Source organism: Centrocercus urophasianus, unplaced genomic scaffold (assembly GCF_019232065.1).
Source record: "Centrocercus urophasianus isolate 14NV4802_14NV808 unplaced genomic scaffold, USGS_Curo_1.0 seq_13, whole genome shotgun sequence".
In the NCBI taxonomy this organism is placed as follows: Eukaryota; Metazoa; Chordata; class Aves; order Galliformes; family Phasianidae; genus Centrocercus; species Centrocercus urophasianus.
Window position 1 is genome coordinate 30443553 of NW_024884475.1, and position 13898 is coordinate 30457450.

The following is a 13898-nucleotide window of genomic DNA, read 5'->3' on the forward strand; positions in this document are numbered from 1 at the left end:
ACTTGCAATAAAAGACAAAGGACCTGCCAAAAATAGACATTATCACATCGTTAAATTGAAGTCAAAATGTGTCTTGATTTATACTGAGAAGAGTAGGATGGAACTTAAATCTTCTGAGTCTACAATTATCTTCTAAGAATTTATTCCATTTCAGCAAGTTCTAATGCTGAGGTGATGAAGATGTATAGAGCCATCAAATACTGTCCTATCTTTCATACCCTGAGCTGCTTTCCAAATCAGCTCCACAGGTTACATGATGTTTTGCTTTCCCTAAAGGGCAGATATAAGGTTATACAAACCGCTGTGAGTCTTTTCAGAGGAACGTGCTGGAGGGGTGGTCCTGCATGTGTCACTGTCATTCACTGCTCAAGCCAGACTATAAACTTCAGTCCCCTGAGGCTGATGATAATATATTTCATCAAACACCAAACTCAGTGCAAATGATTTCCCAATGAAAAGTAAGCAGAGAATGTCCTCTTATATCTGCAATTAACATGTCCCTTGCAAAAATATTTCCATAGGAAATTAAGCTGTTGGGGGGTGGGGAGTTCTGAGATACCAGTAAATGATGTAGTGACTGAATTATTATGTATATATAATAATATCTATTATTTATTTTTATATAATATTTAATATATAATTCAAATATATAATATTTATATATGTCAGTCACTACATCATTATATATATATATATTGTATTATAATATATAATATTATATATTGGTGCTGCAATGGACTATGAATGCTTCAGCCAAAGGTTGTGCCTATTTTGTTGCTCCTTAGGACTTACAGTCGTGACAGCCTCTCATGAGCTTTCAAGGGGAAATGGAGCTCTCTGTATTTCACAGAGAAACCTGCTGGCTACTTCAGAGAAGTAACAATCAATAGTAAGCTCCACTGATTTTAAAATGCAACTTGTAAAGCAAATAGATCGTGCTCATAGGATAAGAATACAATGCTGAAGCGAGAGTAACAGTCCTAGAACAACTCTGATGAGCATCTCTGATATTCACAGTGTTCTGTAGATAAATGCTGTAAATTCTTCTATAAGAAAGAAAGAAAATCCGCTTTTGATGTTTCCACTACAGGTAGGAGGAAAAAAATATAACATACAGAATGAATCAGAGGTGGAATCAGTATCAGCAATTTGTAGGCCCCTGTCATGTGCTCAGACAGTTAAAATATTCACTTCAGCTGAAACTGTCATCACACAGATCAACCCTGAGGACTGCCAAACAGGGTTAGTCCCTGAGAGAGACAAACATATCCATTCCATTCCTTTTTTTTTTCTGAATTACAAATACTGTAAGATAAAAAAGATCAAATGCTCACCGTTTTCTGCTAGGGGAGCCAAAACTTCAAAGATCATCTCTTTTTTATCATGCTCTACTTGCTTCTTGAACAGTTTCACAAGCTCTTCAGCAATGTTTGTGTAGGCAAACTGCTCTTTGCTTGACTCTGCAAAGCAAAAGTTCCGTATCAAGTAAACAAACCAAATCAAAAGCTAGGATGATTTTTTTTTTCTGTTTTTACCAGGTTTACTCAGTGAGATGACTAATAGTGCACTTCACAGGCAAGAACAATAGACTTGTGTTTGTCACAAAAAGGAAAGAAATAGTCTAATGCTTTAAAGCAGATGTATTGCCTTCAATTGTGAATAAGGCTGTTCAAAAAGATCTATGTACATGATCAAGGCTGTTGGGGCTGTTTCTGCCCAAGAGAATGTAAAGGTAGCTATAGAAACAGTAATGTTACAAAAATAAAGATGGTATTTTATTATCCCCACCTTAAGAGGAAGACTAACAGATCATATACTGTATTTTCCCTAGGAGAGATAAGAGTCATACTAAAAGTTTTAGTGTTTACATGATCTTGTGACAGTGACCTTTCCTTTAAAATCTGTGCATGGCTGTTGCAAGGCTGTTTCATACTGCACAGATAGCATAACATAGATTTACAACTAGGCAAGGTGGCCACAAGGAGATTATTCATCGGATTGTGGTTTTCTATGTTGTGGATTCAATAGAAGCATCTGATTCTATTGCCTATATCTGATTCCTTCTAATTGGCAGTTTTACAAGGGATGCAGATGGTGGGAATGGTGTTCTGTCTTCTCCAGTTGCCACCTCCTGAGGGCCATCTGTAATTAAATCTTCCAGCACCTTTGCTAATGCTCTAGTGGATGGTTAGAGATTATTTTAATGTAGAATTGATCAAGGACTGGGAAAAACCATAAACCTAACCTCTTTTGTGCACATCCCATTGCTGCTTTTTCAATATATATGACTGCACTGCATATTCTAAGTGGATTTTTGACCTTTCTGGTATTTGAAAAGCACCACCACTCTCTCAATGTGGGTTGGTTTTTTTTTTGTTTTTTTTTTTTTACTTTGACATAGTTTCATATAATGCTTCCCATGGGATCTCTAGAATGCAGTCGTCACTTTTAAGTGATGAAAGATGACAACCTGACAATAAAATTCCCTGAAGTTACATGGCAAAAATAAAATATTACAGATGCAGTGTGATTGGCTAAGCTATTGCTTAAGGGAGATTTAGGTATTAAAAGCTAAATTAATTTCGTGTCAATCTTAAAGAACAAGCAGCTTTTCACTGTGCGGGAACAGGAAGGGAAGCAGCTGCTTTAAGCTTCTTTCCCATGTTAGTTGTCCAGTTGGCCAGTGCTGACTGTTCCCAAAGAGGAAAAGAAAATGTAGTTTTCAGTATCATATTTAATATCTTTATGTTTTTTGTTGTGTTTTAGTAACAGTAGAATTTCAAGCAAAGATTGTATTACTTTTTTTACTGTACAGACAGGATATGTTAGTGCTTGAACAGATCACAATTCTTCAAGACATTTCTTAAGTGCTAATGCTGAATCTTTCTGTTGTTTTATTCTATTCTATTCAAACTTGTCTTCTATGTATAAAGGCATTATGTGTGTGACCAGACTAGATGAGTACATAATATTCTCTCTGGCCTTCAAAACTATGAATGGAGGACAGTTTGAATAATTTCAGGCCTTCAAATAATTCTAACTCACAGATATGTTTTTCATATTCTGAACCACAGGATGTCCTTAGAAATGCAGGATGATAATCCCAGCTGCTATATTATACTCTAGAGTAAATGCTCTATAGAGTATAAATATATAATATAGAGTAATATAGAGTAAACATATATAAATATTACTCTAGAGTAAATAAAGAAATGAATAAATAGGACTAAAATTTGACCAAATAGGTTGGTGAAAGATCAACACCAATGTAAAACAAAAGTGATAAAACACAGGCCCTAACAACCTGTTGATTTACACCTTGTTGAATCCCAATAAAAACCTATTGGATCTAAATATCATCACAAACTTCAAATTAAATGAAGTTGTACACAAACTTGTTAAAAACCACAATCTCTGTCATGGCGTGTACACGCAAATATGTAGTGTAGCACATGTTAAAACTCAGCACCTAAAAGAATATTGCACAAACAGACTTATGAACTGTGCTTGTTTCAGTTTCACTCAGTGAATTCCATGGGCAAATTTAATCCTGATAGAACTTTGTGGAGCTGCACCAGGATATATTATTTATATTATTAATAAATAATTCACTATAAATAGCAGTGTTCAGGAAATACTGTTTAGATGATTTAGAATGTGCCTAGTTGCACTGAAGAGCATTAGCATGAAACAGAAAGTATACTAAGTACCCAAATAAATCTGAGTTATTGAAGGAAAAAGAGACAACTATGGATTTCAGAGGTAAGAAGCAGAAATTGCTTGCTTTAAATTTTGAATGTACCAGTAGGAATGCACTGAGACAAGACTTCTGTTAATCTTAAGAATGAACTTGAAGAAAACTAGAACTAAGTTTGAGATGAATGTTGCGGACTTACCAAGTTCTGCTAAATTGCCAAAAGCAACAAGGCACATCTCTGTCAGAGCTGCATTTTGGCAATGAATACCCAACAATTTCACTAATGTAGGAATAACACCCATATTGATAAGCTGTGATTGCAGGGTATCTATGTAAAAAGAAAGCACAACGAAGAGTTAGTATTTGTGTCTGTAGTACTGTTATTTACATCAGAACAACATTTTTCACGCAAAGTAACTCCTAGGCTAAGCAGTATTAAAATGGCTGTCTCCTCTACTATTCTACACTAGGATTTGGTCCAGGCATGGGATATGGACTCAGACTTCCCTTTTCCCCTGGTGATGGGATATATTCCTGTAATTGTTCCCTCCTGCTCTGGTGGTAAGGTAAGTTAATTATGCAGCTACTGGTGGCTCCTAATATAGTTGGGTTTGAGTCTTAGTTGACTGAGACTAGCTGAGTAAAATAAAACAAAACTACGTCAGTGAGAAACTTATTTATCTGAGAGCATGGTTCTATAAACTGTTTTGCCTTAAAGATAAAAACTGGAAAATTAAAAGTAGAATGAATATAAACTGGCACTGAAATAAACATGAGAAGTTTTATAAACATAGGAAGTCACAATGTAGATTATGAGGAGCTTGAGAAAAAAGAAAGTTTAATAAAGACAAAAAATGGAAGGTTTAAGAAAAGTCCTTAGAAGCCATTCTGATAATTTCTTGCATAGGATGGTAGTTTATAGTATTTACAAGTAGGAAAGTTATTGCTCCTAGGTGTCTGCAAATAGAAAGATGCTTTGATGGTTAGGCAGAAATGTGATTGTTTTAAAGGATTATTTATAACCATATTTTATCTTGAACATTACCTATAACACAGCAAAGAAGAAAAACATTGTTTCACAGTTGATTAGAATGAAGCAGACGTGAACAAACCAGATATTTAGTAGATTTCTTAAGTATCTTTTTTCCTCTATTTCTAGGCACTTCAACTACATTTTAATGTTATACACTCAAAAGACAACGATCCAAAGCCTAGTGAATTCAGCAGAATTCTATTTCTTCATTTAACTTTGGATCAAGCCCTACAGGGGAGTTTTTTGTTTTTTTTTTTTGTTTTTGTTTTGTTTTGTTTTGTTTTTTTCCTGAGCAGCTGAAATCAATTAGAAGTTTTATTTCTGTGGAATCAGAGCCACAGAAACTTCAGATTTTTATAGGAAGATAAAAACATCTTATAGCTGAAGTCTAGCAGATTTAGTATCATCTCATATGCTTGGAAACCTCTTTATCTTCCAGATTCTGCCATGTGTGTTTTGAAATTTTCATTAATAAAAATTACAAAAAGATTCTGGAATGTTTATTTATATTTGGTATAAGACACTCTTTGAATAACAATAAATTTGATATACTAAATAAGTTTATGTTGCAGTTATTACAGGTTATTGGGGATGAACAGGAATTCTTATGTCTTGATGTCTTTAATAAAACCCTATTTTTGACCAGTAACTGAATTTCCCTTTTTTTTTTTTTTTTTTTTTTTTTTTAGGGGGTGGATGTTACCTCTTCCAGAGATTCATAATCTTTAGATAAATATATGAGAACACCATCTGAGACATCAAAGAGCTGTTGAAGTTGTCAAATTTCAGGTAAGTACCGATTGCACTAGCGCATGCATTGAATGCCATTTTACCTCCAGCAGATGTGTGAGTCACTACAACGCCTCCTGTTTCATTCCAAACTGACTGTAAAAAATCTAACTCTGAATCAAAAAACTGAGAGGGGGAACTGGAATGGTTCTGTGGAGAAAATGTTTGTGTAGGAGAACTGAAGTTACTGGTAAATAATCTGTTTTTCTCCTTGATTTTTGACTGTCCCTTGCAGGTGCTTAACAATTGTGAAGGAAAAATGGTAGTCATGGATAGCAGGAAAACAAAGACACAAAGGACAAATGCATAGAAAATTATGTGAAAAGAAGTTTCTTCATTACTAGACTATGCTTCTATCTCTTTGAGTAATCTCTATGGGCTTCATTTAGCAAAGCGTTCTGACATCAGAAACAAACTCTGTACTGTGAGTAGTGTTTTGTTTTGTTTTTTTAACACAATAGATAGAAAAAATCTAAGGGGCAAAAAACAAATGAGGAAGAGGGAAATCATATCCTTAAAAGGAAAAAGGAATCTTAAGAGCCAAATGGAAGGATATAGTTTAAGAGAGCATGGAGCGCATTAGTTTAAAGGACTCCATAATTCCTAAAGAGGAATAAAGGAAAAAGAAAATACACCATCAAGGAATAATTGTACTAGGTCAAAACTCACATATTGTATCTGATTCCATGCCAGCTTTTTTTCCCCGGTGGAAGAATAGCATCTGAGGACTAGCCTACAGTGTAGAAAAGCATGAACAGGAATTGCCAAAAAGGGAAAATCTGGGCTTAATATTGACGTCTTACCACAGTAAGCAGAAGGATATACTTTTTCCTCACAAAGACACGACAACCTCATGAGTCACAAAGCCACATGGGAGGCAAAACCTGGAATAACTGCATAACCTCAGCCCTTCACTGCATGAAGTGCTAGGGCCCTATTAGAGCAGGAGGCAACCTCAGGGGAAACATGCATCTGTCTTACAAGCAGCTCTCTGATGTAGGGCTGAACCAAAGCTCAAGGCCAGGCAACATCACGTCTCAGGATGAAACAGCGTTTCTATCAGCTTCCTAAGCAGAGCTGGATGCATGCTAAACAGGAAGCATGAAAACCTGAATGCCTCTTCAGAATTTGACTTAAAGTCAGAAAAAAAACTCTCTCGTTATACTGCTATCAAATATTGCACTGGAAAAATGCCTGTGTTCTCTCGGGGCTGAAAAGCACTGATAGTGATGCTGCACAGATGCATATACAGGTAGATAAAAGGCAATCAATACATGCGCCAGCACAAATAGTTACCTACCTAAAACTTGAATTTCAATGGCTCCGTGTCCTTCGGTGACACACATGGAAACTCCAAAGAATAAGATCTGAGGAGAATATCCCAAATTGAGAACTTTACTGGGGGCATTTGAATTCAAAATGCTGATTTAGGCTACTGCTTGATGTTGGACAAAATTTCAGAAAACATCCAGTCATCATGTTTCATTACTAAGTGTTTATATCACTAAAGGAAAATCTGTTTTCTACAAATAGGTGGCATAAGTTAATAACCTATAAAAGTAATTATATAGTAAATTATATCACTATCTTAAAAAAAGTTAATCTGCTTTTACATGCTTTAGGTTTCTTTGCATTTAAAGTATATTTAGATTTTGAAAGCACACTATACAGCAGTGATGAAATGAAACAAAAACTATGGCAAGCATGAAAATTAGCAAAGTTAAGTCTTAGAAGGAAGCATTGCTGAAATATTGCTATTAGACCATAATCGTGGAACAGTAAGTCTTCCTTTCATTCTTTTCATTCTTTGTGTATTGACATAGATTCTGCAGACAGTAAACAATGCAAGACAGTCCCCAGTCTTTATTTCAGTCACTGAGAGTTTTGTGATCATAGGAAAAGGTTGGCAGATTTATGGCTTAACATCATCACTTTACATTTTAAAAAGGCACTGAATGAAATAGACAACCTTGACAGACTGAATTTTAATATGAAATGAAATGAGAAAGTAGTCTATAAACAGAATTATTTTTTCTCTGTTGTTTCACACATGCATACTGTATTCAGTTGATTTCTGATCTATAATTTGATGACCTAAGAATCCAATTGACCTAATTCTCAATCACTTCTACACTTCTTTGGAAGTATTTTCATGGTCTGTTTTGCAAATCTCGTGAGACAGTTAGCTACTTTACAGACTAATCCCATTAACTTGTAACTAGTCTTAGCCTACAGGATTATGATAACTGCAGAATAACCATTTGTCACTAACTCTTTTATGTGGCTGTTTGCATATGATTATTAGTTGCTAGTTTTTCACTCTTTATCCAAGCCTGCTTTGCCTCTTGCTGTTAAGCAGATGCATAGCTATACAGAGACTATATGTAACAATATGTCTTCAGAATGGGAGAAGCACAACGCTATGCTGAACGCACAAAGGTGCCAATACAGCTGTTGCACGTCTTGACAAAGAAAGCACTGTTACAGGCTTTTGCCAAGACTTACTTAACAGAATTACAGCATGAGGAAAACCATTCACAAATGTGTGGCACACTTGTCCCATTCCTAGCCATGCCTGCAACTCTGCCTTTTGAGAATTGATAATGGAAGGCAGGGATGAGAAATTTGCATCTGACTGAATTCCAGTAGTAAAACAGAATTATAGCTGAGAGGGGTTGAGATAATGTATACGGAAGACAAGGTGATGTATCCCATCAAAAAATCCCCGTTTTCTAGCAATACAATTAAAAATCAACACTTTTTTTTTTTTTTTTTTTTTTTTTTTTTTTTTTTTTTTTTTTAAAGCTTAGAAGTGCAAGAGATGCCAAAGCCAAGTTTGTTCTGTTAACATTGTAGCACCTAATGAAATGGTAAGCTACTATGGAAGCAAAGGAAAGAAGTGAGAGACATCAGGCAAAAATAATTTTAGAACATGAGCAGATAGCACAACCTTATGAAGAGAATCTGAGTTTTAAAGCTTAGACAACATTATGAATGAAGCTACAATTGCAGAACCAGCACAAGGTATAAGAATGCTAGATTAATTTGCTCTGTTTAGGAAAATAAAATATTACTCATAGCTGCTCTTTAGTTGCCATTTTTGTAAAATTCATGTGTGGTAAACGCCCTATGCTAATTAAAAAATGTGAAGCACTTAAGAACGAATCTTTAACGTCAAAAAAATAAGGTAGTTAATTGCTATTAAAAATAGTGCAGTCGCTATTGTAAAAAGAAGGCAATTAGTATATTGTGAACAGTGAGATGTTTAGAATCAAATAAACAATTTATATGCTCCTTGCTCATAAATAGCTAAGGATTGGAAAATATTAGGGTGTTCACAGATAATTATATGCAACAAAACCAAATGCACTGTAATCATCCTTATCTGGATAGCTAGTGCAACTTCAGAGAGCGTGAGTCATTAGAGGAGGTAAGGAAATCTTCAAAGTCCCCACCTGTAACTTGGTAACATCGCATGCTGAGCAGGAAAAGATTACAGAAACAGTAAAAACAGAAAGTGCTGTTTCAAAGACTGAAACACTTTTCTTCTCACGCTTCCAATTTTTTTTTTTTTTTTTTGTCCAATTTGTTTCCATAACTATGAGTACAGCAATCTAAGACCCTAGGACACAATCCCATATTCTCATTCTACAGTACAATTAGTGCAGTGTTTGTCTTCTTTGGAAGTAACACAGGATTGAGCTTTTGCAAGTAAATTGTGAAAACAGCACTAGCTAATCTGTGAGTACAGTTCCCTGTCAGGGCAACCTGAGTTTTTCATCTTTAACAAATCAGTGAAAAATTGCACTTACTCAGCATATTATCCAACTGATGCTGCAATACATGGAAGTAAGTGGTTTTCTTGGGCTCCTATTTGACATTTGTCTTGAAAATTTAACATGGTTGGCAGATAGTATTTTTATAGCAGTTCACAACAGTTGTGCAGCTGTATTTGTGGCTCCTAAAACAAATCTGGAAAGCAGGCCAACCACCTGTCTCTCCATACACATACTGCACGTACAGTCACTGAGTTTTCTTCCTAAAATTGTATCTTATAATTATTTTTTTTTCCTTGGCAGATTATTCAGGGTTCATTTTAGTTTTTGCCACAGCTCGGGGGCAGATTCACCGATTACAGTGGAGCTACAGAACATGAGTCTTACATGACATAGCAATGGGTCCGTATGGAAAGCCCTTACAGAGACACCAGGTATGTGGGGTGAAGGTGAGGGTTGGTAAGCCTCCAGCATTCCTCCTTGATGTAGTGTTAGCACAGAGTGGAGATCTGCACCCAGATCTAGGAGCTGGGAGTATTTCATGTTTCTGACCCGCTTCAGTGGCTCCTCTGACCGTTGCATCAGTTTGTTAGTTGATGTGAAATGAAAGATGTCTTTTAGCAGAGCAGAGAACAGCTAGTGAATCCTCCTAGTTGTCACTGAACTACACAACTGCTTTATAGATTCCATGGGAATAAGCCAGCTTACTAGATGGGATGAGTCATTCACTCCATCTTTAAAACAGTCAAACTGTTGTTGCAGAGATTTGTCTCCTAACTAGTTCACCTATGGAAGACTTGCTAAGAACTTGGGTCTCTGAAGCAAAACTGTTGCAGTATCTCTGCACAGCACTTTGGAACTGGTCTGTCTTGAACTACAAAATATACTGGAAGCTTGCTAGTCTTAATGCAGACAATCATGGAAGCTTATAGATTTACATGGAAGCTTTTTAATACGAAAATATATTTGCTCTACATGTTTAAACAAATAAAGAAAATAATGGAGTTAACACTATAAAATTTGGAAACATATGACACACAGACATCAAGAAAAACAGTTCCTGAAGACTATGAAATAAAGGAGCTAGACAGTTGTTATTTGCTGAATAAGGCAGAAGTACTATAAAGAAGTATTCTTCAATATTACTAGGAAAAGAGGATAGAAAAATAATGCAAGAACAAGAGAAAGACATGAGACACATACAACGATGGCATTTGGAGGTGGAAAGATCTGAGATAAGATAAGAGCTGAGAGATCTGGAGAGATGGTGCAGAAAATGTGTGAGAAAAAAACTGTACCAGAAGAGATGATAAAGTAGATTAAAAATTTATACAATAAAGGTCAAAAAATTAAGCCTAAGGACCTTCCTGAAAAGCAGAAGAGTTGGGGACACAGGTTTGGGAAGTGAGTCACAGGAAGTGCTAAGTTACAATGGTAAAGAAACAGGGAATTGCTAATAAAGAAGCTATTTTTTCATCAGACAAAGCACTACAAATCAGGAGATGAGCATGATTGAAGGAACAGTGTGATTAGCTATCTACATTTGCAATCCGTGCCATTACAAGTCAGGAGAACAGCCTCTATTTAGCTTTCCTCACTTCTCCCCATTTTCTTAAAAATTCCCATTTAGAAAAACTCGGAAGTGAGTGATTGCTACAAAATTTGCCTTGGCATTATTACCACACTTGCATGCAGAAGCAAACTAGGTACTAAAATACCAGGACATTTGTACAGCTAATGTTGAACACTGCTTTCTATGCCTCAGTGGTCTAGGATTTTTAACTTTAGCTACTATCTTGTTTTGTTGTCCCAGCCCTAAACACTTCCACTTAATGTGAAGGTACAGACTGGCAGGCACAGATTAGTGCTGGATATACACATAAATTATTCCCCATATGTAACACAGGTAACATGTGGTTTTGCATACATTTCTCAAGGTGAAAATGGTTAAGAAAAACCTGTATATTTAATCCAGATTATCAACAAAACAATACTGTGTGCCTGAGAAAAACCAATATTATAGTGCCATTTGATATTAAATGAAAAAGAGGATGCAATGTAGCCTAGTTTACTTCTGCAAATCTGTTTCTTCCTCAGGTGTATGATGCATCTATATGTATTGCTTTTAGATACAAGTAAATTCCAGATGGTGATTTAAAAACTTTATACTATTAGGAATTGCCTCAGGAAGACATCAAGTATTTCTTGGAATGTAATTGTACTGAAACAGAAAATTGCATATGTAAATCGAGGTGGTTATCTTTTAAAATAATTTAGAGTTGGTTTCTACAACATAAACCTACAGTTGGCTTTAATGTTTATCTTTTTTCGGTTTTGGATGGGGTTGTTCTCCTGGTAGACATAAAGCAAGTTTTTCGTGTTGTTTACCATTCTCATTGCTATAGTTCATCAGCATGCCACAAAAGACAGTCAAGAGCTTCTCACTGGCTGGATCTGTTTTACTGCACAGCGACCTTATAAGGTCTACTACAATATGTGCACCACCTGCATGGTCAACTGCGTTCCTGCCCTCATCTGTAAAACAAAGAGTTACATTAAAAATAAATGAAACCAAAACCCACCACAGAACCCCGAACATCACAGTAATCATACAAAGCCAACTTTTTAAACAGTGAAGTCATTTCTTCAGTGTTGTCAAATTCCTCTATTTTCAAGACTCTTGAAGGCCAGCTTTTAGTGCAACAGAGCTGGGAAAGTGAGAACACCTACAACAAAATGGATTAACCACTTGGCGCTAATACCTTTGTACAGATGTTTAGTTTGATGCAGAGGCCCTGAAGCTGAAAAATAATCTTCAGATGATGCATTGGATTTTGCCAGAGGAAGGTTCTGAGCATTTACAAAATAAAGTGCACGTATCCTGAAGGCTTTGTGGACAAGCCAAATGACTCCTACTGCTATGTGGATTGAGAAATTGAAATAAAGAACAACCTGCTCCCTTGAGCAAGGGGATATGGGAAAAAAATGGAAAAGCAAATCAGAGGTACCAACTCCCAGTAACCAACTCACTGGCACACAGCGTGTTCTTCATATTTCCATACCTGGAATTTAATACCACTATCAGATTGTTTTTGTATGGCTGAAAGAAAATTCATTCTCATCTGCAATATACTACAGTGTTCTGAAGTTTCATAAATAATACACCATAGTCTTTGTGTGGAACTCTCTGTATAACAAATCCACTTTGATGTATCAGTGTATGAATAAAAAAAAATTGTCCTTTATTACAGTAACCAACTATACTGCTTCCTTTCCCAGCAGGCAGTAGACAACAATCAATAACCTTAATTGCATGGCTACAAAAAGCAGAGATTTCCTAGTGAGTTACAACCGGAATCAACTGGAAAATCTGGATGAAAACTTACACTGCTCCTCAGTCCTTTAATTCTTAATGGTCCAACAGCAGATCTCATCTTTCCTTTGCTATTCTGCACTGTTAACATCACTCTTCTATCCCCATAATAGAGATGCTTGGAGGTTTAGCTATTAAGTTTTCCCAATTCTGCCACACGTGCAGCACGAATACCAAGGTTGTTCTCATTTATAATATGATCTTCCACTAAAAATTGGTCCAGAGCTCTTCAAAAAGTTTCTAAATCTTCCAGTTGTTGTTAATAGCATTTAAAAGGAGCATATTGCATTAGAATGTAAGGGGTATAAGAGGAACAGTGTATTAATTTTACAGAAAAATATATAATTAATATATAGCTAAATAAAGGGTTATAACTATAGTTTTATATATGAATACTCTCTGTATAAAGTATACAGTATAGCATGTATATATAGCTATATATATATGAACTGTTCTATAGTTATAACCATTTGTATGTATAAAGGAGGGTATATATATATATGTGTAGATATATAGATATAGGGACTTCAGATGATGTACTGAGTGGAGCTGGAATGGGAAGAGAAATTCTTGGTGGATCTAAACTGTTTAGTTTATTACCACACTAGTGAGTGTTTTGCAGAGTATCCATGAAATTGGACACGTAGCAGAGGAAAAAAGTCGTTGACTGTTTCCATTCCTGACCTGATCAGGACGCTAGGGAACTGTGATTCGCTCCAGGTATGTATAGTTCATTTTGAAAAATTAGAAACTAGAATCTGTTTAAAGTCAAATCTGTTTAAATTCAAGATAATAAGGTCTGTCAAGGATGGTGTATGAAAAATGGAGAAATACAAAAGCAGTAAACCTCTCACATCCCTCATGCATTGGCAGACATGGGTGTAATGCTGAAATTAAATACAATTCTACATCATAATATAGTATGGCAGCGTAGTTATTCAAATTAGGTGCTTATGTTTATCAAATTAGCAGAGAAAAAAAAAACTTAAAAAATATTCCAGCATACTGTTTTATGTATCTTCTGGAATTTTTTTGATTGCAGATTTAATATATGATTTCGTATATGACTCACCTTTTTTGTGAGTCAAAACTGGTGTGCAAAACAGAATTGAATTGCTGATTCTGCATCAAATAGACTGACTGTGGTATTCAAGTTACTATAATACAATTAAAACCATCAAAGTAAAACCATGATAAAATTGAGCTTGTGATAAAAATCAGTTGTCAAAC

General features: G+C 35.5%; 1 protein-coding gene and 2 long non-coding RNA genes across 12 annotated transcripts in view; 2 read left to right on the forward strand and 1 right to left on the reverse strand.

Annotated features, from left to right (window-relative positions):
* The window catches only part of RAP1GDS1 (Rap1 GTPase-GDP dissociation stimulator 1), an 88423-nt gene that overhangs the window by 13761 nt on the left and 60764 nt on the right, over positions 1–13898 (reverse strand). For 6 of the 7 annotated variants that reach the window (XM_042812112.1, XM_042812110.1, XM_042812108.1 and 3 more), the window contains 3 exons: positions 11684–11830; positions 3897–4025; positions 1335–1460 (listed from right to left, as the gene is read on the reverse strand). In XM_042812112.1, the coding sequence (XP_042668046.1) occupies positions 1335–1460; positions 3897–4025; positions 11684–11830 (402 nt within the window). The remainder of the gene's footprint in view (positions 1–1334; positions 1461–3896; positions 4026–11683; positions 11831–13898) is intronic. The other variant, XM_042812113.1, reaches the window with a different exon arrangement.
* On the forward strand, positions 809–10073 carry LOC122156881. The gene is made up of 5 exons (XR_006167688.1): positions 809–889; positions 4168–4263; positions 5420–5519; positions 5755–5943; positions 9599–10073. It is a non-coding gene; the product is annotated as an uncharacterized LOC122156881 (long non-coding RNA).
* LOC122156880 overlaps positions 13050–13898 on the forward strand; it is a 60216-nt gene continuing 59367 nt past the window's right edge. For all 4 annotated transcript variants that reach the window (XR_006167685.1, XR_006167684.1, XR_006167686.1 and 1 more), the window contains exon 1: positions 13050–13388. This is a non-coding gene — a long non-coding RNA (uncharacterized LOC122156880). The remainder of the gene's footprint in view (positions 13389–13898) is intronic.